Source organism: Sus scrofa, chromosome 14 (genome assembly GCF_054392235.1).
Source record: "Sus scrofa isolate SSC_HxYL_T2T_F1_AM1 chromosome 14, Sscrofa_HxYL_maternal_Yorkshire_Landrace_v2.0, whole genome shotgun sequence".
NCBI classification, from domain to species: domain Eukaryota; kingdom Metazoa; phylum Chordata; class Mammalia; order Artiodactyla; family Suidae; genus Sus; species Sus scrofa.
The window spans coordinates 158,427,948-158,455,862 of record NC_139396.1 but is presented as its reverse complement, the minus strand read 5'-3'; the positions used below and the strand labels follow the sequence as shown (position 1 = coordinate 158,455,862).

General features: G+C 48.3%; 1 protein-coding gene across 16 annotated transcripts in view; it reads left to right on the top strand.

Annotated features, from left to right (window-relative positions):
* The window catches only part of C14H10orf90 (chromosome 14 C10orf90 homolog), a 235,829-nt gene that overhangs the window by 145,733 nt on the left and 62,181 nt on the right, over positions 1-27,915 (top strand). For 12 of the 16 annotated variants that reach the window (XM_084995868.1, XM_084995862.1, XM_084995860.1 and 9 more), the window contains 2 exons: positions 6,078-6,169; positions 15,262-16,384. In XM_084995868.1, coding sequence (XP_084851994.1) covers positions 15,289-16,384 — 1,096 coding nt within the window. In that variant the 5' untranslated portion in view covers positions 6,078-6,169; positions 15,262-15,288. Of the gene's footprint in view, positions 1-6,077; positions 6,170-7,901; positions 9,797-12,295; positions 12,463-13,601; positions 13,814-15,261; positions 16,385-27,915 lie in introns of those variants that run through there. The other 4 variants (XM_084995870.1, XM_084995867.1, XM_084995864.1 and 1 more) reach the window with 2 other exon arrangements.

The window sequence follows — 27,915 nt, the reverse complement described above, 5'->3', positions numbered from 1 at the left end:
TGCCAGATCCTTAACCCACTGAGCGAGGCCAGGGATTGAACCCTCAACCTCATGGTCCCTAGTCGGATTCGTTAACCACTGAGCCACAACGGGAACGCCCCATGCTGCCATTCTTGATGGCTTCATTCTAATTGAAGCCATTGGTAAAATGTCCCAATTCGATCCCCTTGGTGTGGCTTTGTAAAAACCATGGGATGGTCATGAATCGAAAGCATGGTGGTTTCCCTCTGGGGCCTCAAACTCACCATCTATAGAGGAGCCTGTTAGGCTAAGACCAGCAGTGTTCTTGGACCTGAGCTGCATGGAGCTTTCTAGAAGGCAGAGTAAAGCACAGAAGGCTCAGCGCCACCCCGGGGTTTCTGAATCATCTGTCTGCATGTTAGTAGATGGGCTTGTGCACTCTCATGGTGGAGAATGTGCCTTTAAAAACTTTTTTTAAATTTAAATATGGTTTATTAAATATGGTTGTATTGAATATAGTTGATTGACAATGTTTTAGATGTACAGCAAAGTGATTTAGTTATATGTGTGTGTTCTTTTCCTGATTCTTTTCCTTGTAGGTTATAATTACAAGATTTTTTTTTCTGGCCACGCCCACAGCACATGGACATTCCTGGGCCAGGGATCCAACCTGAGCCATAGCAGCCACCTGAGCCACTGCCTTAACCCACTGCGCCACGAGAGAATCCTACAAGATATCAAATATAGTTCCCAGTGCTATCTCGTGGGACCTTGTCATTTCTCTATTTTACATTAGTGGTTTCTGTCTTCCAATCACAAGCTCCTAATTTAGCCCTCTGCCCTTGCTCTCGTCTTTGGCAACCCTACGTTTGTTCTCTATGTCTGGGAGTCTATTTCTGTTTGATAATAAGTTCATTTATATCATGTTTTAGATTCCCACATATAGGAATCTAAAACAGGGTTAGGGTTAGGGCTATCATATCACATATGATATAGGTGATATCATACGGTGTTTGTCTTTCTCTGTCTGACTTACTTCACTTAGTATAATCATCTCTAGGTCCATCCGTGTTGCTGCGAGTGGCATCAGAAAATGTGCTTTCCTAACAAGTTGCTCCGTGATGCTGAGGCTGCTGGTTTGGGGCCCCACCTTGAGAGCCCCCACTATTAGCCAGCATTGTGAGCTGGAACCCTCAAGTTTCCAAGAAGCAGAGCCAGAGGCAGGGATTTGGGGAGGGGGAAGGGAGGGGGTTGCTCTTCAGGTCAGAATCGTGAGAGTTAGGGAGGCCTGATGGAGAAGGCGCTGAGGAAGGATGGGTCTTGGCTGATGCTCTGGAAAAAGCCACAGAGCTGCCCTGGCTTTTGTGCCCCCAAGCATCACCACTGGCTGAGAGCCAAGGTGGCCAAAGCTATAACCTTCTGTAGAGGATGGTTCTCAGGGCACAGCAAAGCTGTGAGCCACTGCCAGCTACCCTCCCCACAGCCGGGGCAGCCAGGGCAGCCAGGCAACTGGGCAGGGCAGGAACAGAGGCAGCTCTGTGTTCTAACAACATAGGAGGGAAGCTGGAGGCTTCAAAGTTATATAAACTACGCAGAGCCACACAACTAGCCTTTGGACCTGGGCTGCCCAACCCCTGTGATGAAGCCCTGCCTGGCCTGTGTGCTCAGGGCCCACCCACCCTCTGCCAGTTGCCTTTTAACCAGGACCATTTTCCCATGGCCCTGGGCAGGCACCTGCCCCTCGAGAGCTCTGGGACAGACCAGCTTGTGCCGCGGAGGGAAGGAACAAACGGACTGGCCACCTTCTGACCTTGTAGCGGATCTCTTCTAGAAACCAAAGCCGGGAGCAGTGTGTCCTGGGTGCTGCCCGTTCTGTTTAGAGACACAAATTCCAGCTTCTAGGAAATGCCCAAACCCCATTATTCTGTGCTTGCTAAGCTGCCCTAAATGTCCATGGGCTTTGCCTTACTCAGAGATGCCAGGGCGGGGCCACCGAGTGGGGAAGCCTCTCAGGCAATGGTGACAGTGATGTGATCAGGTGGGAACAGACAGGAGATGTGTCACCAGGTGCCAGGCACTCTGCTGAGTTCTTTTTTTTTTTTGGCTTTTTGCCTTTTCTAGGGCCACATACATGTCATATGGAGGTTCCCAGACTACGGGCCTAATTGGAGCTATAGCGGCCGACCTATGCCAGAGCCACAGCAACTCGGGATCCAAGCCGCATCTTCTACCTACACCACACCTCATGGCAATGCCAGATCCTCAACCCACTGAGCGAGGCCAGGGAGCAAACCCGCAACCTCATGGTTCCTAGCCGGACTCCTTAACCACTGAGCCATGACGGGAACTCCTGCTGAGTTCTTGGTATTCATCACCACCTTATTCCTCGGAACCCCTCCAGGAGAGAGGGCTTGGGTTTCCTTGGACACTTGGGAGACTAAGACTCTGACAATTTAAGGAAATGCCCCAATTAACTTCAATCGCTCAAATGGTCCATGTCAGAGACAGATTTGAATCAGGGTCTTTCTCTCCCTAAATCTCTTACTTTCAACCACTCTGGTAACTTCCCTCCTTCGGCCTTTGGGGTCATTAACTTATCAACCATTCTCATGCATGGCTGTGCCTCAGTTTGATTCAAAAATAGGCTCAGAACTCTAAAGTTACAGCTTTACTATTAGTGTGGATTCCCACACACACTAAAAAAATTCTTAAAGTTGCAGTCATGGGATTCATAAGCCTTGGATTCCTTTCTTTCAGTGGATGTTGCACTGGACCTACGTTCCCATAGAGTCGTCATTTTAAAGGTCTCCTTTCCAACCAATACATCCACCTCAGTCTCGCCAGCTAGTCTACGAGGGGGGTGATAATGGTCCCTGAAATATGTCCACATCCTAATCCCCAGAACCTGTGAATGAGTCCCCTTGTGTGCAAGGGGACCCTGCAGGCGTGATTAAGAATCTTTCTGGATGGGAGTTCCTGTTGTGGCTTAGCAGTAATGAACTGGACTAGTATGCAGGAGGACGCAGGTTTGATCCCTGGCTTTTCTCAGTGGGTTAGGGATCCGGTGTTGCCATGAGCTGTGGTGTAGGTTGCAGATGAGGCTCAGATCCTGCGTTGCTGTGGCTGTGGTGTAGGCTGGCAGCTACAGCTCCGATTCAACCCCTCGCCTGGGAACCTCCATATGCCACAGGTACGGCCCTAAAAAGCAAAAGGAAGGAAGGAAGGAAGAAAAGGAAAGAAAGAAAGAAGGAAGGAAGGAAGGAAAGAAAGAAAGAAGAAAGAAAGAAAAGAAAGAAAAAGAAAGAAAGAAAGAAAGAAAGTAAGAAAGAAAGAAAGAAAGAAGGAAAGAAGGAAAAAAAGAAAGAAAAAAGAAAAGAAAAGAAAAAAGAAAAGAAAAGAAAAGAAAGGAAAAAAAGGAAAAGAAAGGAAAGGGAGAAAGAGAAGCTTCCTGGATTATCTGGCAGCACAATCTAATCAAAAGGTCCTTATAAGAATGAGGTAGGAAGGTCACAGGGGAGATGTGATGGTGGAAGCATAGGTGGGAGTGGTTTGGGACCATAAGCCAGGGAGGTGGCTGTCTTTAGGAGCTGGAGAGGCAAAGTGACTGAGTCTGCCCTCGACCCTGCAGCTGGGGTGCAGCCCTGCCAACACCTTCATTTTAGCCCAGGGAGACCTATGTTGGCCTCTGACCTCCAGAACTATAGGACAATACATTTGTGTTGGTTAAGCCATTAAGTTCATGGTCATTTGTTACAGTAGCAACAAGATGCTCACACACAGCCCCTGCTTGTCTGATTGTGACCGTCATCCCCCCCCCCCCCCCCCCGCTGCTAGAGATGTGACTGCACTTTCCAGCCGCCGTTGATTGCATGTTAGATTCTGGGCATCGTGCTAAGGGCCATTCAGGTCACTTAGTCCTTTTCGGGAACTCTTTGAAAGAAACACCGTTAGCTCCATTTCACAGCAAGGAGCCAAGGGTGCTGAGTCATGTGCCCAAAGTCGCTCGAGTAGCTAGAGACCCTGGGCCTCCGTGGTCTGATTCCAGTGACCTCTGATGCCTGGGTGTTAGGGACCAGCTGGGTCTGAGTGGGGGAGGGGACAGCGACTGCCTTGGTCCTGCTCTTTTTTTTTTTTTTTTTCCCCGGCTGCATCCATGGCATGTGGAAGTTCCTGGGCCTGGAATTGAACCTGTACCACAACAGCCACCCAAGCCACAGCAGTGACAATGCTAGATCCTTAACCTGCTGAGCCACTGGGAATGCTGGTCCTGCTCATTGATAATCATAACCAGCGTCGTTTATCAAGTATTAGCCCAATATCCTGCCCCAGCCCAGCTACTTTTCACACATTATCCTTAGTGCCTGGATGGCAAGGCTGGGCAGGAGGGGTGATTATCTGCATTTTATGGATAAAGAAACTCAGAGAGGGGGAGCGTGGGCTCCTGGCTGAGCTGGGGCTGTGCTGCCTGCAGGGTTCGGCACACGGTGCCACGTGAGCAGAGCCAGGCGACTTCTGTCTTCATCAGCCTTCTTGCCAGTTCATCATGATGCGTCAATTCTGCGAAAAAATCCATGAGCTCTTTCAGGACTTGTATTTGCTCTTCACAGAAAGTAATCTGTGCCCGTCATCTGGGATAACCGTCTCTGTCACTCAGTAACAGGCATAGAGGGAGGCGCCGCCACACGTCTGGGACAGCTCCCGGGGCTCTGTCGTCACCCAGGGACGAGGCGAGACACGAACAGGCTTTGGACGGGTCAGTGCTGGCCCTTGAAATTGCCATGTCCTGGAGTTCCCACTGCGGTGCAGTGGCTTAAGGATCCCAAGGTGCCTCTGCAGCAGCTCTGGTTGCTGCAGAGGCGCAGGTTCGATCCCCAGCCCAGTGGGGATAAGCCAGCGTTGCCGCTGTGGCTCTGATTCCATCCCTGGCCTGGGAACTTCTGTATGCCACAGGTGCGGCCAAAAAAAAAAAAAAAAAAAAAAAAAAAAACGTAAATTGGCATGTCCTGACCCCTTTGCAAATCTTCCAAACTGGAAAATACCAGAGCATATCACTTTCCCCAGAAAATGTGTTACATCTATCTAAGTTTTTAAATAAACCCGGCGCAGGAGTTGATAAAGACAGGATGCTATTTTAGAGAACGGCTTTCCTAAATCTCTTTCTCCACAGCAGCACCAGCAGGTTGGAAACCATTCTTTGTAACCTTTCGTAAGATCATTTTCACTGGAATATCTGCATTTGCGGAGGCAACATTGTTACCCTGGGCTGTGAGTCCATTTAGACTCATTGCCCTTCCTTCCTGTGTTTGACTCGCATTCTTGCATTTGCAGCAAGACACCCTTGCAGCTGTCCTGAGACTGCTGGCGCACATCCAGAGAGCTTTGTCCTTCTACCCAGTGCTCCGAGAGGTGTGCAGGGCAGGTTGGGTGGGTGAGGAGATGCCACAGAGCCATTCTATAGCTTTTGTCATCCTCAAGCTCGTTGATGATGGAGCCAGGACCAGGTTTACAATTCTTGGTCCACCCACTGCTGTGTGCACTTGGACCTGAAGCTACCCTTGGCTATCGCTGTGGCCACTGTCTACGTGGAGGGCAGTCCACGGTGTCTCATTTATCCTCACAATATCCTCACAAAATCATCCTCACATATTCCAAAGCAGCTTCAGTATCAGGGGCTCGGTGGCTCACAGCTGCTTCTAGAATGATGGCGTTAAGAGGGTGGATGAAAGTCGGTCTTGGCAGTTCAGCCATTCTCAACTCCAGGCTGTTGAGAAATTCATAGATAGGATTCTCTCTGCTGCTGGTTGTAGATCACGACACGGTGAACGTGTGAGGGCTAACCTTGTTCAATTATTACTGAGTCTAGGAACATAGCTGTACGGAAGAAGGAGTCTTGCGGCCGAATAAACTAAGTAATAATGAACTCAGAGAGCCTCAACAGAGGTGGTGGAATAAATGAGGGAAACATACACGGTTTTATCCTGGGTCCGAATACACTGGACTCGCTACTGGTTCATCTAATACGTGTGTAGGTGACATTCCATTTTATGGTAAAGTTACATCGTCCATTTTATCCTTCTGTATACTAAAAAGGAGCCATATTATCTCCTTTTGCCCAGGATTACGGGACCATCAGTCCAGTACCTGTGATCAGATTGCCCTTAGAAATCTCCAGTCTGACGTTACAGCGAAGAAATCTGACGTCACCAAGGTAACGCACGTTTCTTCCTTCTGGAATAGTGGGCAAAATGTGGCCAGTTGTAAAACGTGATCGCTGGCTTACTCGTGATGTGTTTGCTCAAAAATTGGAATCAATGCCGCAGAAAATCTAACCATCAATGGCTAAGACTTGTTAGACTAAGGTATGCAGCGTCTATTCAATTAGTGTTTTATAATCTTCACCAACAGTTGTGTAAATGGGCAGGAACAAAGGAGAGTGTGGTGGTTGAATCTCAATTTTAAGCCAAAATTAATCTGCTGGAGAGAGAGGATAATGGCATGGAGCATTTTGAAGGTGGAGAAGAGGTAATGAGAAATCTAACAAGCCAGTGCAGGTTGTTACAACGGCAAAAAGTGTCAGCAGCCTCACACAGGGAAGAGAATTAGAGGTCATATTTACAAAATGAAATGTTTCTGATTCTCGATAATAAAGAACACTATACACAGGGGTGATATTGACAACGCATCACATGCCAGGCTCTGTCTCATTCCCTTTGTCCTTCCCACAGTCCTGGGAGGGAGGGACCGTTGGCTCTCTTTATCCGCGGGTTCTGCATCAGTGGGTTCACCCAACTGCAGATTGAAAGGGTTTGGAAAAAAGAATTCCATAAAGTTCCAAAAAGCAAAATATGACTTTGCCATTTGACAGTGACTATTTACATGACATTTGCATTGCATTAGGTATTATAAGTAATCTAGAGATGATTTAAAGTATATGGGAGGATGTGTGTAGGTTCTATGCCAACACGCCACCGTTTTACATAGGGAACCTGAGCATCTGTGGATTTTGGCGTCAGAGGGGAGTCCTGGAACCAACCACCCCAAGATACTGAGGGGTGACTGTATTGTTATTACACCTATTTTGCAGATGAGAAAACTAAAGCTCCAGGAGCTCCAGTAGTTGAATTGCCCCAAATCCTGCAGCTCATAAGATGTCTGGTGCCAGAGCTTCTGGTCTGATCTTGCTCTAAAGGGTTGGCATAGAGAATGGCTCATTCCAGTGAACAGAACTTAAAAATATGGACTTTCCTGCCTGAAAGAGTTGTCCAAATTGTTATGGTTCACAAGGCATCTGCTGTCTTTCGCGAATGGAAATTCTGCCACCAACCCCTTTTGTAATTCTAAAAAAGAATGGAGCTCTAACAATTGATCCCTCATAACATTAAAGTAGCAAGGATATTTGCAAAAAATAATCCCCCCCCCAACAAATGCTTGTCTTAGGTATTATCCTTCGATTCAGCTCTGTGGTTTTTTTTTTGTTTTTTTTGTTTTTTTTGTTTTTTGTCTTTTTGCTATTTCTTTGGGCCGCTCCCGCGGCATATGGAGGTTCCCAGGCTAGGGGTCGAATCGGAGCTGTAGCCACTGGCCTTTGCCAGAGCAACAGCAATGCGGGATCCGAGCCGCGTCTGTAACCTACACCACAGCTCATGGCAACGCCGGATCGTTAACCCACTGAGCAAGGGCAGGGATCGAACCCGAAACCTCATGGTTCCTAGTCGGATTCGTTAACCACTGCGCCACGATGGGAACTCCAGCTCTGTGTTTAATAAAGCTCAACATTTCCTTAGAGACCCCAGGCCTAAAATCTCACACGATGGAGAAAAGACACTATCCTGGGTCCTGAGATGCAGTTGTCAATATTTAAAGCCGTTCTATATGGAACAGAGTTCCCATCTGAAGATGTGGAGATGCGGGGCTGTAATTACTGTGTTTCTTGGGAGCAGGAGCAGGAACCCTGGGTTGCAGGGAAGGAAATGAGTTGCATCAACCGTGGACCATTGAGAACCATGAAAGAAGAGAGGTCCCTTTAAGAAGAAAGGATGACGCCAAGGTCCACTGCTTACTACTTTTTAAAAGAAAGAGGCTGACTGAAGAGCTTCTGCACCTGTTTCTCACATTGAGCTGGCACATTTCATCATTTTCCTGTTGATGTTAAAATTAATGAGTTTGGTCATTAATGATATAGATTTGGGGGCCATGTGGCTGGGTCTCTGTAACACACACTCACACGGTCATTATCTGTGACGGAGTTAAATACCGAACGCCCAGAAATCACACCTTATAAACATCTGCTTTAGAAGGATCTGGATCCTCTGCTTTGATCCTCACAGTCGTGTGACTTTCAAATTTCCCTCCCAACTTTGAGCCTTTGAAGCCGATCCCTGTGTTTGTCGTAAGGATGCATGCTGTAAGATGATGAAACACTCTAAATGGATGCCCTTCCTCTGTAACTGCCATAAATCCCCACCTCGCCCCCGGAGCCTGCGCAGGATTGATCACTGTTCTTCTCAAATGCATCGAAGCCCAGAAAGGATATGCAGACACTTCTTCAGCCAAGTGATTACTTCACAGGAATGAAACATCGAGCAGAATTTTTTTTCCAAAAAGAAACAGTGTTTAAATTTTCCTGATAACCAAAATAATGGCAACTTCATGGAGACACTTAGGAAAACACAGAAATACATAAATAAGAAAATACTTATACGTGTATTTTTTCCCTCATTTTTCCCATGCATTTTTTTAAGCATAAGAATCTATTGGATATCAACATTTATCCCTCTCTTTTATTATGTGGCATTCTATCCTGGGCAATTTCTGGTAGCATTTAAACTCTTTGCAATCTTCATTTTTATTTTTTAAATTTTTTTATTTTTTGTATTAATAACTGAATGGATTTGTTCATCCTGGATCACTTATCAGCAGAATAACCACACTGTTGAGATATTTAAGGTCACTTTCCTTATTTCTCAACTTTATTTATTTATTTATTTGTTGTCTTTTTAGGGCTGCACCACGACATATGGAGGTTCCCAGGCTAGGGGTCGAATTGGAGCTGTAGCTGCTGGCCTACACCACAGCCACACAGCCACACAGGATCCGAGCCACATCTGCAGCCTACACCACAGCTCACAGCAACGCCAGATCCCCAACCCACTGAGCGGGGCCAGGGATCAAACCGGCAACCTCATGGTTGCTAGTTGGGTCCATTAACCACTGAGCCATGATGGGAACTCCTGTAATCTTCATTTTTAATTTCTGCAGAAAATGATGCAGTCATACATCCCATGGTTTACTTTCCCAGAATCCCCTTTTTTATTTTATTTTTAATTTTTTTTGCCTTTCTTTTTTTTTTTTTTTAGAGTCGCTCATGCGGCATATGGAAATTCCCAGGCCAGGGGTCCAATCAGAGCTACAGCTGCCAGCCTACACCACAGCCACAGCAACGTGGATTCAAAACCCACTGAGCGAGGCCAGGGATTGGAACCTGCATCCTCATGGAGCCTAGTCGGGTTTGTAACCCACTGAGCCACAAAGGAACTCCTAAGAGTCCCCTTTCTTGTCCGCTTTCCGCCCTCATCCGTTACACTGCTTGGAATCCTACACACATCTAGCATACGTGTGCCAAGACCAAAGTTTCAAGAAGGAGAGGGAGAAAATCTCCGATTTTTCCATTTCGTCTTCAAACCGTCTTCCCTTACTGTTACATGCTGGAGCCAGCCCAGATGTTTGAAAACACTCTCAGAGTTGGGAGGAAATACCACCAGGTTGGCAGATTACCTAGTGATACTGATTCCAGATCCACCGCGTGGGAGTAAGGATGCTTGCGGCTGGCGCAAAGGTAACTGCAGAGTGTTTCTCTGGGGAGACGGCACTAGAGCCCCCACTGGCAAATGCGGTTGTAGGTTACAGAGCAGCTGTGGAAAAGGGAAGAATTGCCTCAAGGAGAAAAATACAGATCTCAAAGCTATGGATTGGATTAGATGCTTATCCTTGGGAGAAATAAATTTGCTACCGGAGGGAATGGAAGCATCCCGATTCCAGCGGTTCAGGATCTGATTTCCCTGACCATCCGCTGTTTATCTCTCTTCCTTCCATTTATGAAATGGTGCCCCTTTTAGTAATACGCCTTAAGGCATACATATAAAGTGAAAAACAGTCAATAAAATGCATAAAACTATGAAAGCGGTTATCAAGCGCTACAAAATTGGGTTTGAAACGTTTAAAAGAAATCAATATCTGAAGCATTTATGAAAAAGAAAAGGTACCAGTGTCGTGTCGGGTGGTGAGGTCAACAGATGGGTGATTTATTACCCAAGCAAGACACAAAACCCAGCTAGCTATCCACTTGACCTTTCTCTGACCTTGAATGTGCTACTTAAAATACAACAGGATTTTCTTCCTTTCAATTCAGATTTTACAGCAGTTAATTTTATTTTAGATAAAAGACATCTTTTTTTCCAAAGCCATGTTCAATTAGCCCAAAATAAAGGACAGATGGAGTGACACCCTGAAATAGCTTAATTGGGGAAGGTATTTGGCATAAAAGATGGGATTCCTTTTTAAGGAAAATTTGTCCTGTTTTAAAAGAAGTAGGTTGGTCATTCCTCTCAGTTAATTGGTTGGGGCTTTTGTTAAAGCTGAGTCTAAACCCCTGAAAAAACTCGGTAGCATTTAACCTAATAATCCCTGGCCTGGCAATTTGATTACCTGCTTAATTTTATCTTCAGTCTGTTAATTCCGTGAGGCCAGAAAGATTCCTCAGCCCCAGCACAGAGGCTGGCACATAGTTAAGTGCTCAAGAGGTATTTATCTGGTGAGTGAATAAAGAAATGGTTTAACCATGATTTTCTGTGATGAATAGCAGAATTTGCATCTCAAATAGTTACTTTCAGAGTTCCTGTCCTGGCTCAGCAGAAATGAATTTGACTAGAATCCATGAGGACGCTGGTTCAATCCCTAATCCCTGCCCTCACTCAGTAGGTTAAGGATCTGGCATTGCCCTGAGCTATGGTGTAGGTTGCAGACGTGGCTGAGATCTTGCGTTGCTGTGGCTGTGGCTGTGGCTGTGGCTGTGGCTATGGCGTAGGCCAGCGGCTACAGCTCCGATTCAACCCCTAGCCTGGGAACCTCCATATACCGTGGGTGCGGCCCTAAAAAGACAAAAAATAAAATAAAATAAAGTAAAATAAAATAAAATAAAATACTTTCAAGGAGTTCCCGTTGTGGCTCAGTGGTAACGAACCCGACTAGTATCCATGAGGACTCGGGTTCAATCCCTGGCCCTGCTCAGTAGGTTAAGGATCTGGCATTGCCATGAGCTGCAGTGTAGGTCACAGATGCAGCCCGGATCCCGAGTTGCTGTGGCTGTGGCGTAGGCTGGCAGACGTAGCTCTGATTCATTCCCTAACCTGGGAACTTCCACATGCTGTGGGTGCATCCCTAAAAAGAAATAATAAAATAAAACAGTAAAATAGTTACTTTCATTCTATAGCCACAGTAACAAAATTTTGATTTATTGGGTGAGTGAAGGGTTCTTTCCACTTATTGTGGGAAGTAACATAATGTCTTTTCTATCAAAGGAAATCTTGGTGACTCCACTTTGCTGAAATGCCTTCCTGTGCCCCCCACCCCTCCCCTTTCTCTCTTCTCCCAGTAACAATGTGTTTCAAATTAGCCAATGGGGAAGAGTGTGTGCCCTGACCTGACCAATGGGAAGGGGACAGGTACATCACCTGCGTTAGGGATAAATAGGGGAGGGTCCTTTGATCGGGTGCACACTTTTTGGAGAGCCCGCACCCTTCTGCAGAAGTAAAGAGATTTCTCCTTGTCCACGCGTCTCACTATCTGACACTGACGACCCGAGCCAGAGTTATTGTAATTTCCAACATTATGTAACTTACAACATTCAAATGCATTCATTAGAATTTCCAGAAACATGTGTCATCATTTCGATATAAATACCCCCCATTCCTCCATAGGTTTGATTATATCATATAGTCACCTGCTATATCACGGGATGAGTCACGCGCTGGAGTTACCTAACGTGTTGTTATCTTGAGAGGTACTTTGCAAAACGTTGCACTCCAAGACCAATGCTGCCCCGTTTCCAACCTGGGAATTTGTTTTTCACTTCAAACTAAACTAAAGTGGGAGGATTGGGTAAAAGTCAAACTGCCAGGTCAACTTCAGTTTTCTCCTATTCGACTGCAGGAGGTGGGGGAGGGGAGGGCGGGGCAGCCGAGCAGAGGGCGGGGCCTCCCGCCGGCAGGTGGTGCTCAGCACAGCCTGCCCTGCAAGCAACTGGAAGCTTTAAAAAGCACGGACGGCCCCACCCCCAAGGCTTCGGATGTAATTGTGGGAGATGAAGCCTGCGCCTTGGGGTTTCACAAGCTCCCAGGTTACTTCGCGCGTGCAGTCTGGGCTGAGAACCGCTGGAGAGGAGGCCCAACCTTGAAAGAAGAGGTTTCAAGCAGAGCCTGGCTCGGGTTGGCCATCTGGAAAAAGGTAGCCGTGATATTTTGGTTTCTCAAAGAATAGATTTTAAGAGGATGCTCTGACCGTATCTTCTTCTTCTCCTGTCTCTTGTCATCTTTGGAATTTGCAACTTACCACGTATCTTTAACTAGAACAACGGGTAAGGTGATGGAGGGTGCCCTGAAAACAGGAAAACAAGGGAAAAACTAGCAAAGATGTTCGTTTTCCCGTGTCTAACAGTAAGGACGCAATGAGCCTTGGGTGCTCAAGTCACAGGCAAGGGGACCTCCTGTCCAAAGTCCAGTGGAGGGAAGCATTCCACTAGTTGTGTAAATGAATATTAATTCTGCTCTAATGAAAAGGAAGGAGCCCTTGTGCTCCTGAGCCCTTCTTAGAAAAGAGAACAGTTTGCTCTCATCAACCCCCCCCCCCTCCTTGAAAGGACCAGCAGCCCCATGACTGTCAGTGCTTCTCCAAGTGTTTCTCCTGGGTCACCTACAGCACAGGGACGTTACAGTGCAGGTGCCTGGGCCCACCCACCCACCTACATGTTGCCAAACTTCAGCCTCTCTTCACCAAATAAGAACAGTTTCGGGCCAGGGAGAAAGGAGTAGCTTTTATTGCTCTGCCGAGCAAAGGAAGCCACAGCAGGCTGATGCCCTAAAGACCGTGCCCTCCCTCCTTGGAGAGAAAATAGAAAGGGGTCTTCTCGTTTGGGAGTGGAAAACAGAGCCGCAGGTAAGGATGAGGGTAGACGCAGGCTTGCATTCGTCCTTTTTTGGAAAACTTCAAAAGCGTCAAAAGCTGGGACGGGCTCTGGTGGTCCTGGGGGCTCTCAGACCTTGACTTCTCTGGAATGAAGGAGGCTTCATCAAAGAGTTAACATCTTCCATTCGTTGGAGGTTTTCGTTCAGAAGAGCTCCCGCTCTGTGTATCCCCTGAGGGGGAACCAGGACGTGCCCCAAGGCGGCACTGTTGTCTCTTGGTGGCTCCTCCCTGGTCTCCGCATCCCCTCCCTTCCCTGATTAGCAGCTGTTTGAACCTGCCCTTTGGAATTTAGGGAAGGTCTTGGAGGCTGAATGAGGCCTGTTTCCTACAAACTAGCAATGGGGGACGCAGAAAGGCTTTTGTGCCCAAGAGCCCACAGGGTCTTGCTCTGTTTCACACAGAATCCGAGACTCTGGAGCCTGGGGAACTTGCTCCTGTAACCTCCCGGCTGATTCCAGGCCCCTTGGCATTTGAGAACTGCTGCATTAGTGCTGGGCTCCAATTTTGCCTTCAGGCTCTCTCCGGAAGGGAAGATTCCGCAGGCAGTGTGTGTTGAGCTGAGCAGTTACAGGGTCATTTGGAATCTGTGCATGCAGTTCATGAAAGAATTCAGGTTTGTTGTTTTCTTTTGGTTTGGTTTTGTTTTTTAGGGGCTGCACCTGCGGCACCTAGAAGTTCTCAGGCTAGGGGTTGAATCGGAGCTGCAGCTTCCAGCCTATGCCACAGCCACAGCAATGCCAGATTCAAGCTGCATCTGCGACCTGCACTGCAGCTCATGGCAATGCCAGATCCTTTAACCTACCGAGTGAGGTCAGGGATTGAACCTGCATCCTCATGGGTGCTAGACGGGTTCATTACCCCTGAGCCACAAGGGAAACTCCCAAAAGGGTTCATTTTGTTTGAAGCATGTGGAATAATGGACGTCAAAGTGGGGGCTCAGGACCCCGGGAGCACTTACTAGCTCAGGGCACCCTCAGTCCTCCAGGTTGCTCTCTGCAGGGCTTGGTGGATGCACAGCATAAACAAAACGAGGACAGAAGGGAGTCCTCTTGCAGGTCGCGACCTGGGTAGATGCTTTATTGAGCATCACAGCACATTGTTTTGGACACGCTAGTGATTTACTGTTAGGACATACGATCTGCTCATTAGGAAGCGTGAGACACTGAGATCAAAACCTCACGCTTAGGCAGCTGAGCGCAGAACTGCAGCAAAACTGCATCCTGGTCCAGACCCCTCACCTGCATCCCATCCTGTGACGTGATGGTCACCGCGTTAGTCTGGGCGATTGTCACGCTCCATTGTTTGGTTTCCATTGTTTCAATTTCTGGACTTTTTCCCTTTTGCCAAGCAATACTTCCTTTTGTTATGTGTAATAGATGTATAAGGCTGACATGAAATGGATTAAGTTTCAACTACTAAGCAGAAAGAATAAGTTAATTAGATCTTAGAGTTTTTTTCTTTTTTTTTTTTTTAATTGAAGTGTAGTTGATTTACAAGGTTGTGTTAACGATTCCTGGTTAAAACCCTGTGATGCCAGGCAAGGGCAAGTGACTGAATCCCAGTCTGCAGCAGCAAACGTGGAGGACTGGGCTGGGATGTGGGACCAAGGTGGGTGTGGGGGGCTCCTTGTACTCACAGTCCTTGTTTCCATGGAGGAGCCCTGACTCCTCCCCCAGGTAACCCCCAGCCCCCAAATCCCAGCCCTCCTCCAGCATCCGGTCTTTTCCTTCTCCACGAGGCTGTGAACCTGTCTGTATTCAGGTGCTGCTGGATCTGGGGCAGCTGACCCTCGAAATCTGACCATCCCCAGCTACACAAACACCATTAAATAAGCTAAGCGCAGACACCTGGCAGAGAAAACCAATTCCCCAGTCAGAGGTAATCATTTCACAAACAGATCTGGGTTTCCCGCCCCTCTGCTGCTCAGAGGTGGTGGGCATCAGGTGTGGGATGAAAGGCCTTGAAGGAGAAACACTTGAGCCCCCTCTTGGCTCTTGAAAGAGCTCCCTGCCCGCCTTACAATGGGCCGCTTGAATAATTGTGGCCTTTTTCCATTTGCAGGGGGCTCTGGCATCTCAGAACACAAAAATGATTTCATCCGTTGTCATTTCACATCTGATTGATGAAAATAAATCAAAAGAAAATGGAGCCGCGTTGCCTGTGCCGTGCGCCTATTCCACGAAGCCCTCTTTTGCTAATCGCAGCGGTGTCACCATTAACAGGGCATTTGAAATCCTTCCTGGAGGATTAGGAATGCAGACCTCTGCAGGGCAGCAAGGACCTGTAACACAGCAGCCACCCCAAGAGGAGAAGCCCTGCGGTGGCTCCCAGAAAGGGTTTGCATCCATCACCATAACAGCCAGGCGCGTGGGCCCCCCCGCCAGCACCCTGGTGTGGGAGGCTGTGGGGGACCCCCTCTGGATCAGGTGCAGGGCGCAGGATGCTCTGTTCAGAGACCCCTCCATGCTGGCCAGTGGTACCCATCCATGTCCACATCAGGCACCTTTTGGCTGCACAGAATTCTCCAGAAACTGCTCTGTGATGGGGCTGAAGGTCCCCGAGGCCCACGCAGGGCTGTGTGAGGGACAGGACTGCTGGATGACCAACGAGGGCAACGGGGGGGACAGTTTTTCTCCAGGCACCCCACGGTCGCGGGTGGAAAAGAGTCCTCTGGTGTTCAGCTCTTGCGTTCATCTCAGAGTGTCCCAGCCGTGTCCAAATTCCATCTACTACCTGGACAGGTCCCTCTCTGTCCCCATCGAGCCCCCTCGACTTGCTGGCCCTAAAACACACAGATCTGTCCTGTCTCTCAACCTGAATTGCAGTTCACACAGACGGACACCAGATGGAGCAGGTGGCACAGTGAACAGAGAGCCAATAAGCGCAGCTCTAACGCCGAAGCCCACGGAGGGAAAGCAGCTCCTCCTGGGCCCTTGCTGGAACCTGGGTTTGCAAGAAAGTTTCTTGGAGGAAAACCCATCACTGGGGAGGGTGCCTGTGGGCACCGGCGCATGTCCTTGGAGAGGCTCTTCTCCATTGGAAAATACAGCATTTGCAGCTTCGGGAACTAACCAGATCCCCGGAAGAAAAGAGAAGGAGGACCCAACAGCTCATTGTCACACCGACAGTCATGGTCCTGCCAACCAACTGTCCATCCACATCCCCGGCTGGAGCTATGCGGCAGGTGAGTGATGCTCCCATCCTCCCTCGCGCCAAGCGCAGCCCCCTCTGCTTCAGGTAAATGCGCCAGTGAGGTGCATGAGTGAATCTGTAATTTATTCCAAGACGCGGTTCTCAGTAGCTGCATTATCTGCTCCACTCAGAGCTGTCCATCCACAGCTCCGTGCTGGTGTCTGGTTAGGAGAGATTTTGTGATGGTCTTTTGTAGATTCGGGAAGGCCTTTCCTCAAACAGTTATTTCCAACAACAGCTCCGGACCACATGTAATGAGTGGGAAACTAGACCCCAAGGTGAAGTTCGTTTGGGCTCTCATGGTTCCAAAACAGGGTGAGAAGAACCAAGGGCCGTCCACTCCCAGATGTTTTGTCCCTTTGGTCCGATCATCTGCGCATCTGGAAACATCCAGATGTCTGCCCTTTTACCTGTCCATCGGGTAGTTGATATTGATGGGTTGGCCTTAGAAACCAGACCCCAGTGCCCTGTAATGTGCGTCTGTGTGAAAGTGTGTAGTAATTGTGGGACATGTTCAAAACGAGGCAAACTGGAGACTCCCCCCGCCACGCCACACAGCAAGAGCAGCAGTTTTCTGTTTCTGTAATTGTGTTTCGGGGCAGGTCACTGGGGTTTGTCGCCTTTCACCATTGCCAGGTCAAGCAGAATCCCCAAGGTCAGCTGTCCTGGGCACCCTTCACCTTTCTTGGGAGATTGGGGTTGTGAGGGAATAAGCCTTGGCCAGAGGCCAGATGTCTCTCCTTCTCTGTGTAAACTTCCGACTTTCAGCTCTACTTTCTGCAGGAGACTGGTTTATGAATTAGTGACTTTCCACTTGGGGGAAATATTTAAACACAATAGTAGTAAAATTGAAAAAGCAGCATATGCATAGTAATTTTACAGTGCAATTTTTGTCCATTAAAAGCTTTATTAATTAATAAAAATGACTGTAAACCATTTTAAAGCTATAATGTGCATAGAAACGTTAAATGATGTAATTAATTTTAACAAGTGTATATATATTGGATGCTCGGAGATTTTTGAAGGAATTTGACATGGCTTGCAGATTGATTAGGGACCGTCAAATGCCGCCGAGTGGTGCAGCCTTATGGCAGGAGAGGAAATATAAGCAGCTGCCAGGGTTGCAAAGATGGGCCTCACTTTGGTTTTTAAAGAAATCGCTCAAGCCAGCCATTTCTTCTTCCTTGCTGATGGAGAGTCTGGAAATATACCGCCTACACTGTTGCCTGCTTCCCACTGAAGCACACCTTAGTCTTTGTCCTCCTGGTATTGAAATGATCGTTCGGATTCTTGGCACTTTCTTCAAAAGATGCTTAAAAATCACTAGAGCCAGGTCACAAACACTTGTCTCGGAGGAGCATGAGCAGAGAAAACTGCCCCACCTTGTTTTGGGCTTTGGCACGGAGCAGATCTTTGATTGGGACTTTGTGAAACGACTGCTCGTGTAACCGATTTTCTTAGGCAAAGAGTGTGCGCTCATTTCTACGTCCCTTGGGCCTCAGAATAGCTCTCATCCCAGAGAGTCAGATCTGCAGCGTTTGAGTGGCTCTACGTCCCGTGGCCTCATTCTACCACTGGAGGAAGGAGAGATTTCGTGGAAACCGGATCACGTTTTTAGCATTGCTGATCTATTATTCTGCAGCACATTGACCCTGGAGCAGCCACACTAACTGATCCTGTTTCCTCATCAGGAAACTGCAGAGGGGAGGGACTCGGTGTTCTCCCAGGTCTTCTTAAGCTTGCAGAACTTGCTGCTCTGTCTTTCTTTCTTTTTTTTTTTTTTTTTTGTCTTTTTTGTCTTTTGTCTGTTGGTGTTGTTGTTGTTGCTATTTCTTGGGCCGCTCCCGAGGCATATGGAGATTCCCAGGCTAGGGGTTGAATCGGAGCTGTAGCCACCGGCCTACGCCAGAGCCACAGCAACGCGGGATCCGAGCCGCGTCTGCAACCTACACTACAGCTCACGGCAACACCGGATCGTTAACCCACTGAGCAAGGGCAGGGACCGAACCCGCAACCTCATGGTTCCTAGTCGGATTCGTTAACCACTGCGCCACGACGGGAACTCTCTGCTCTGTCTTTCTGACATGAAATCTGTCAGGGAAAGAGGTTGCATGAGGCTCTGGTCCCTTAGTCTTAAAGTTCAGAGCTGTACTCTGATTAGACCCCTAGCCCGGGAACCTCCATATGCCATGGGTGTGGCCCTAAAAAACAAAAACAAACAAACAAAATGTTCAGATCTGTAGAATCTTGGGTTTGCTGTTTGGGACACATGCCTCAGTGTTTGCAAATGCACGCACACACACACACACACACACACACACACACATCTATCCCTGTACTGGTGTGTGCTCTCACTCAGAAACTCATTTACAATAGAATGTATTTCTTCCCAGGTGACAAGAAAGCACTTCTTGTCCACACTATGGAATTCTTGGCTGAAATTTATAAGCAAAACCCTGGATTCTAATGACCTCAGTTGGTTCCTGGCATAATCCACACAAGGCTTCAAGGGTGAGCTCTCTGACCTTCAGTCTTGACAAAGCTTTGTAGCCCTCATTGCATGTGCTTTCCGACAGAGGCAATGCTTATTAAATCTCCAAGGAACTGTTTGTATTTTTCCCTCTGAAGCTGGGATCTTGGCTGAGGCATTCTTGACAGCCTCCCGTGGCTACACTTGCTATTAGTGGTCTTCCTACTCCGTCATTGCTGAATCTGATGCTTTTTATCTGGAGGCTTCCAAAATACCGAATGAGCAGTATCCTTGCTGGCTGACTTAGTGATGCTCAGCTGCAAGGTAGGTGCAATCTGGATGATTCTGCAAATGGAGGCAAAGCAATTTTAGCTCAGTCATTAGGTCATCAGACAGAGAGTCCTATAAATTGCATTCTTGAATGAGCATCCAGGCCACGCACCCAGAAAGATTACTAAGATTAGGGAAAATGGGACACCATCAAATGCATTTTGTGGTGCCGATTGGCCATGTCTGCTGGGCTGTAGCATTCTAACAGACCTGGCGGTACCTGTTCTCTTTTCAGAGGCTGAGGATTTAGAAATTGGTTCCCTCTTGTTCATTTCCTCAGTCCTGGTATGTTTATTACTCACACCTCCACTATTAGAGGCATCCTGCTAGCACCTGCTAGATGGGCTTTGTACAGATCCCAGCATCTGTTGTGAGGAAGAACTAATTCCATCACCATCATCCTATCAGTACCCACAACACATACTATGGAAATCTTAGATGCCTGGCTCTGGGCTGCAACCATTGTATTCATTGCTTCGAGTCACCCAGAGCCTCCTGTAAAGAGAATATCGCCGTTCCTATTTTGCAGGCAGGACAGATGAGGCTTGAAGATTAATTTGCCCAAGCCCACCTGGCCATGAGGCGCCAGAGCTGAGAGCAGTCCTGTGTGCTTGCTCCCGCTGGGCCATGCTGGTCCCCACGTTAGGATGGTGGGGATTCTCAAGGGTGGGCCCCCATCTCCACTATCACTTTCCAAGGTGATGTTTGAAGACCACTCCTGGGCAGGTAATACCAGCATTTGGTGCCCAGTTACCCTGGTAGGATCTATTAGGAGAGAAAGCCACACAGTTAATTTCTAATTAAATGTAACCAGCCATGTCATTTGATGCTGTGAAAACGTACTGGCTCAGAAATGCTTCCCAGCCTGAAATCCATTCTTCTATGTTCTATAGGGTACACAGGATCGATCTGCGTGTTTGTCTTCTCACTGGGTGTTGCATATCTAAACCAGTATTGCCAGTTTCCTTTCACATTCAAGGCCCGGATCTGAGGCTTTCCCCTGTCCCCAAGACCCCCAGGTAGACGGCGCAGAACCGCGTGGTTGGGTTAGATGCTTCCGGGGAAGACACAGCTGCGTGGCACGGTTTGCCCCCATCCCCCTGCCGCAGAGGCTGATGCTCTGTGCGGACCCTCTGTCTTGGAATTGCCGGGTCTGCACAGGCTTCACTGGTGTTGGGCTGAGAAGTCCCCAGTGGGGTTTGCTATCACTAGTGGCCAGAGGTGGGAATGGCAGGGGAGGGGCAAACCCTTGCCGGGTCACCAAGTGATTAGTGCGTCTACTGGGGTTGTGACTCCATCATCTAATATATTAGTCCTGAGGTTTGTTTCAGGCGGAGACCCCTTAGACCTTCCAGGGGACGGTTACGTGGCATTACATGTGTACATGCCAAGTGGACCACCGACACCTGCCCAGCTCCCCAGTCCCATGAAGACTTCTTCCCAGTGAGGCCGGAAGACATGCCAGGAGCCCTTACTTAAAAATGTGATCTCCCTCCCTCCCTCCCTCCCTTCCTTCCTTCCTTCCTTCCTCCCTCCCTTTCTGTGGCTGCACCCATGGCATATGGAAATTCCCAGGCTAGGGGTTGAATTGGAGCTGCAGCTGCCGGCCTGCGCCCCAACCACTGCAACACAGGATCTGAGCCGCATCTGCAACCTACACCACAGCTTACGGCATCACCGGATCCTTAACCCACGGAATTAACCCTTAACCCAGGGCTAGGGATCGAACCTGCATCCTCGTGGATTCTAGTCGGATTCATTTCCACTGAGCCGCAACAGGAACTCCCTGATTTTTCTTTAATGGTGTAAAACTGGGGAAAAAATTTTTTTTTTCTTTGTAAAATGATAGGAAGCAATTATATTAGGCTTCCCAGGCCATGCGGTCTCCTTAGCTACTCGGCGCTGCCCTTGCTGAATGAAAGCAGCCACAGATGATGCATAAATATGTGAGCCTGGCTGTGTTTCAATAAAACTTTATGTACAGAAACAGGCAGTGGGCCCGATTTGGTCTGCCGGCCATAATTTGTCTGCTCCTTATCCTCTGTCGTCTAAGACGTGACCCCGTTGGCCAGTGTTTCATGTTGGAGTCTCTGGAAATCCAGCTCTGGGGTGGAGATGAGTGGACATTTATCGCAGAGCGCTCGTGGAAAGGACACTCGTGGATGGGAGTGGAAAGCAGGGCTGGGCAGACAACAGAGACTGTGTCTGTGATAGAGTCGTGAGGAAAGCCCAAGGCGACTCTGACTTTGGGCTGGCCCTTCAGAGTTATTCTGATTGGAGGCCAGAGCACTGGGCCTTCATACCCCTGGGAAGAGGATGTGACCTTGGGCCAGTCTGCCAGCTGCCAAGGTCGTGCTGGACAGTTGAGGGCCATTTTCCTATAGGCCCTCCAGCAGCGAGGGGTCTACACCCTTCCTTCTCAGGAGGGTCCGAGAGCCTCTCAGCTGCCCGTTCTGCCAGCTAATCTTCCCTGTCCGCTCTGTGGCCTGCGGAATCTTTCTAAAACAAGTCAAGAATTTTGCAAGGTTGGACCGGGGGCCGTGGGGTACGGGCCTTAGCACCTGTGTGCAGAGAATTCCGCTGTCCCACCCTGGATGTTTGTTATCTTGTGTTTGTTTATTTGTGCTTGTTTTTGACAGGCACTCCACACATCTAAGCACCTTTTATTACTCTGGCCTGTGTACTCTTCGCCTCCGTGCTCCCCAAAGGCACCCGCTTCTCTTTCTGCCCTTGCCCTGCTATTCCCTTTGCCTACGAAGCCCCCTTCCCTGCAAGCAGGCTCTGGTTCTTCCCAGGCCTTTTTCTTTTCTTTTCATCTGACCCACGGCATATGGAGTTCCCAGGCCAGCGGTCAGACCTGAGCTGCAGTTGCAACCTAGGCTGCGGCTGTGACAACACAGGATCCTTTAACCCACTGTGTCCAGCTGGGGATTGAACCTGTGTCCCAGCGCTGCAGAGATGCCACCAATCCTATTGTGCCGCAGCGGGAACTCCCTTCCGAAGCCTTCGGCCGTTTGCCTGGAGCGTTGCTTTTGCCCCGGGAAGGCTCTCACACTTCCCCGACTGGTCCTACCCTTGTCATCTATTCATTCACTCAGCAAATGTATGTGGAACAATCGAGCAGGAGCCGTGACTGGCAAGAGGGTGGCCGTGGTGCTGAGACATGGTCAGATTCTCAGACTGTGCAGAAGGTAAAGCCCGCACGGTTGCCACTGATGAACAGTCGGGTGGGGTGACGGGGTCCCTGGTGACGGGCAGTGCCCGGGGGTGTGTCTAACTCTGCGGGTCCCAGGCTGCCTCCAGTCTGATGGGGACGTGTCCACCCTGTTCCAGGGGCAGCCAGCACTCAGGTCGACACCATGCACCCTCCTGCCGTGGGAGGTTTTCCAGGACCAGGTGAGCAAGCCTGGGCCTCTGCCCTCTTGTTGGGCAAGTTTAAGAGGAGAACGAGGCCGAATGCGCTTTTGTGTCCATTTGTTTTGTTGTTAACGGCCAGGGAAGCCAGGGAGGATTCGATTCAGCTGACAAATGGACAATGAAATGGGACCCTGGGGACGCAGTGACAGCTGAGAGCAGGGCTGAGCAAACCTCCACCTGTTCTGCCAGTTCCACTGGAACGCAGCCAGGCTGGTGCAGTCACATGTCCTGTGGCTGCTCTTGCGATGCAGCAGAAGCGCTGAGTAGTTGAGACGGACCGTGTGGCCCACACAGCCTGCGGTGTTTACTGTCTGGGCCTTTGCAGAAGAGGGGTGAGCCCTGGGGGCCCGGGCAGGTCTCCGTTTCTTGTCTGTGGAAAGAGAGAACTAGACCAGATTATATTTTGAACTTGTCTCCCCTTGTTCATTCATTTATTCATTTTTCCGACTCTGGTCTCCTGTCACAATAGCTGTTGAGACAAATGTGATTTTCGGGTAAGAAAGATGCTCAGAGTCAGAGGGCAGAGCCCTCGTCCTTGACCTCCGTAACCATGTTTTTTGGATTCCTCTCTGCCTTTTCTTTTCTTCCTTTTTTTTTAACTTTAAAATGAAAGTACCATTGATTTATAATGTGCCAACTTCTGCTATACAGCAAAGTGATCCAGTCACAAACATATATATATTGCCTTTCTTATATTATCTTCCATCATGGTCCCTCCTGAGAGATTGGATAGAGTTCCCTGGGCTGTACAGCAGGCCCTCATCGCTTATCCTTTTTAAATCTAATAGTTTGCATTTACTAACCCCAAACTCCCAATCTGTTCCACTCTCTCCCCCTCCCTCTTGGCAACCACAAGTCTGTTCTCTCTGTCTGCAAGTCTCTCTTTTTATAGATGGTTCACTTGTGCCATATTTTAGATTCCACGTATAAGTGATATCATGTGATGTTTTTTTTCTTTCTCTGTCTGACTTCAGTTAGTGTGAGAATCTCTAGGTCCATCCATGTTGCTGGAAATGGCATTATTTCATTCTTTTCATGGCCGAGTAATATTCCACTGCATATATACACGGCGTCTTTGTCCAGTCTTCTGTTGATGAACATTTAGGTTGCTTCCATGTCTTGACTATTGATTCTTCATGGGTTTCAATCCACTTGCTCCTCCCTAAAAGTCCGTGGGGGATAGGAACATTATTTACCTTTATTTTCCAGCTAATTTCGTGGGGGTGGGGCAGACTCTGTGCTCATGCACCAGACTGTGCTCCCATGGCCTCCTGATAGAACAGAGAGCACATCCCAGGTCACTGCTGTCACCTGTCGACTTAGATTTTTCCCACTCTTGGTATGGGTGTCCTTACTTCCTGGACCCAACACTCACACGTTGGAGTCATGTTTGAACTCTTCCTTCTTCTCCCATCTTTGGTAAGGCGGAAAGTCCCTCATGCCGACCCCTTGGTCCACAGCTGCTGTCCTCACTCAAGCCTTTAGTATCGTCCTGAAATTTCTAAACAGATGTATTTTCATGACTATAAAATTAATGCATTATAGGCAACCAAGAAGAACAAACAAACAAACAAAAAACAAAATAAAAAGCTCAGTACCCTTGGCATTCCATTGTGGCTCAGGAGAAATGAACATGACTAGTATCCATGAGAATGCAGGTTTGATCCCTGGCCTTGCTGAGTGAGTTAAGGATCTGGTGTTGCAGTGAGCTGTGGTGTAGGTTGCAGACTCAGCTTGGATCCCCTGTTGCTGGGGCTGTGGTGTAGGCCGGTGGCTACAGTGCTGATTCAACCCCTAGACTGGGAACCTCCATATGCCATGGGTGCAGCCCTAAAAAGACAAAAAAAAAAAAAAAGCTCAGTACCCTCAAATAATCATGGTTTATGGTTTGGTATATTTTCTTCCATTTGCTTTCTGTGCATGTCTCTTTTTTCTTCTAAACAGCTAAGATCTTGCTGCATATGTAATTTCCCTCTGGGTCTCTGCCACTTAGCACTACATCATAAATTTTTCCTGATATTAGCAGTACTTTACAAAGATAACTTTTATTGACTATGAAATGGTGTGTTTTACGGATATATCATAGTTTATTTCTTTATTGTTGGTCCTTAAAGTAGCTTCTCGGTTTTCACTTTTCAGAGTAAAATTAATGGGAATCCTTGGTGCAGAAGGCTTTTCTGCAGGCTGGATTTTTTTCAAAGATTTTGAAAACAATCTTTGCAATGAGATGTCTCAACCTTTTTAAGGTTCTTGACACACATGCCAAATTAGACTCCAGGGGAAACCTGGGCGAAGGCCTTTGCCATGTGTGCTTGGCCAGAATTAACCGTTTCTTTGCAAATCTTTCCAAATTTCCGGATGGCAAACGCTGTTCTGCTGTGGTTTGAGTTGGCATCTCTGGTTGCTAGTGAAAGGGAATGTTTTTGCTTCATGATTCCAGCTTCTCACCTTGACCTTGGCCATAAGCTGACTCAGTGACCACCCCCAGCCCAGTGTTCCCTTCCCTCGCTAGGCCTTGGAGGTATCAACATAGGGGGCCAGAGGACTCTGTTGCGGGGGCGGTCTGTGCATGTGGGATGTTTAACAGCCTCCCTGGCCTCTACCCAGTAGATGCCAATAGCTGCCCGCCCCCCTGCCAGGAGTGACGCACAGATGTCTCCAGACTATCTGTGTTGTGGGGGAGATGAGAGAGTCCTCCTTGGTTGCGAGCCCTTGGCCGGCCCTGTGCCCCTGCCTCCTGACAGCCCACCGATGCTGTGGACCCTCCGTTTGGCCGTCTCCTTGCTCACCAGACGTGACCTGGCCACAGGCATCTCTCTAGCTCCACCTCTCAAGGACCTGCTGCGCAGGACTATTATTGCCTGGAAGGCGATGGATTCGCTACGTCCTGGGGCCCACTTTCCCTCTTCTAGACCGCCTCGGACTGAAGGTCGGCACCCAAGTGTGGGTCAGTGGCGCCGAGCTCTCCGCGTGCAGTCGTGAGCCCTGGCGCACAGCCCTTTCTCAGGAGCTGGGTGCTGGGCAGAGGATGACCCGGCAAAGCCTTGCTGATGTCAGGGTCACTTCACGGCTCGCCGCCTTTCCTTCTGAAACCACTTCTCCCCATGGTCATATCCAGAGCCTCCCTGGCCAGGAAAGGGTGGGGAGCCAGGTAAGACTCTGCGTCCAGAGGTAGGTTTTGAGGAGAGGGAGAACTATGGCATCCCCACTTGGTTTTAAAACGGAGGAAAAAGTTTCGAAATACTGTCTCTTTCCAAGAACTCAGTAAGAACAGCCACGTATCGTTGTGGTGCAGTGGAAGTGAATGTGACTAGTAACTATGAGGTTGCGGTTCCAGCCCTGGCCTTGCTCAGTGGGTTAAGGATCCGGCATTGCCATGAGCCGTGTTGTAGGTTGCAGACTCGGCTCAGATCCCGCGTTGCCATGGCTGTGGTGTAGGCTGGCGGCTACAGCTCGGATTTGACCCCTAACCTGGGAACTTCCATGTGCTGAGGGTGCTGCCCTAAAAAGACAGTCAAGTACTGTCATGGAAGAACTTTATTATCCTTCAGGTGGTCAAATTTGATGTTGAGCATTGTTGCAAAATGTTTAGCGGGTTTTTGGTTTGTGCCTGTTTATTTGGGTACCTTGATGAGACCGTACCTTTCCCCCCGTCACCTTGGATATGATGTTTTGAACATTCCCCGGAGTCTGCCTGGTCTTTAAATGATGCTGGTGTCAGCCACCCTGCTGTCTCTTTGGAGAAAAGAGCTTTCCTCTTTCGGAGTTCACTCCTTCAGTTGTAGGAAGGCTTGTGTCTTCATGTTGTTTGGGAAACGGTCCTTCTAGTAGGCTCCTTGCTCAGGTCTGCCAGGATAGATTAAGAGAAATGAATTCAAGGCCTGTAGCACCCTAATAGGCTAAGGGTCTGATCTTTTAAATTATACAACTGCATACCTGCCCGCTATACATGAATGAGAAACAGTGACAAAAACCACTGTGGATTTGGGCATGAGGTCCATGTGGGTTTCCATTCAGACGCTGCTATTTGCTGACCTCCATGAGGTCATTCACCCGGGGAGCCCTGGGCACTGGTGGGAACTCAGCACATTTCATAATTATCGTCTTCAGTATCACTGGTGCTGTCTGCAGGGAGTTAATCTAGACGTGGTCTTGGGAAGAGGAAGTGGTAGGAACGTTCTATAAGGAAAAGTATTCCAGATGGAGATGACCCTGGAAAAAATTAGGGAAATGTGAGAAATAGGTGGTGCGTTTACTTATTCCTTCAGCTTGATGATTTTTTTTTCTTTTTCTTTTTCTGCTATTTTCCCAACTATTTTAAAGCAGAAGCTCAGATTCTTCCAAAACATGTAATTTTATTTTTAGCATTACTAACTGGCTTTAGAGAATAAGAGATGAAAGATAATGATAGGACCAGCCCATAAATTCACCTTCAACTATGGGGTCCAGGTAGTTTGTGGTTAAATGCAGAAGTCTTTTGCACATTGTTGTCACAGGGACACTAGTTTCCCATGTCAGGTCACAGCCATGTGAAGGCATTACTGTGGCTACAGTACCATGGTTCACATAAGGGGATTCTGGTGATTCTACGTGGTTCAGTGGTTGTTATCAGAGTGTAGAAAAGGTGTCCTTAATCAGGGGAGGGGACATCAGACATACAGAGGATGCTTTTTAAAAAATGCTTGTGTTGGACCCCATACTGGAATCTGAGTCGGTGCCTACTTGGTTAAGAGCTCTGTTTGAAGATCGTAAGGAAGGAAAATTACTTTCCCTCCACCCCTCTAAGCTCTCTCTGGGGCCCCTATCACCAAAGACAGGTTAGCAAGAGGAAAACAAACAGAAATTGATAGCACGTGTTCCCTGTAGGTACATGAGCGATAACCAGAGGAAAATGAGTAACTCAAAGCAGTGGTTTAGAACTCTGTCTGACATGGCATCTCCAACAAAGAACAGTAATATCAGGACAAAGGAAAGCAGTTTGGGGCTTCCAAGGTTGTCAATGGGGGAGGGTAACTGTGTGGAAGAAACTAAGTGTAAATGATAAAGGCTAGTTAGTAAAATTTGTTAATTGTTCGGGTGCTGTTTCTCTCAGTTGCTTTTCACTGAAAATAATCCTTATGCCAAGTGATGTATTTGGGGGTGGCACGTTGTGCTACTCTTCAAGGACAGTCCTGTCCTGCAGGACAGCATGTCCCTTCTACTCTACGTATTGACTCTCACTACTCAGGGGTAATGGTCAGGCTTTCAAGGTTGACATCCCCCAGGTTTCTTGGGGCAGGTGCACACACATGTTTTTTTTTTGCAGG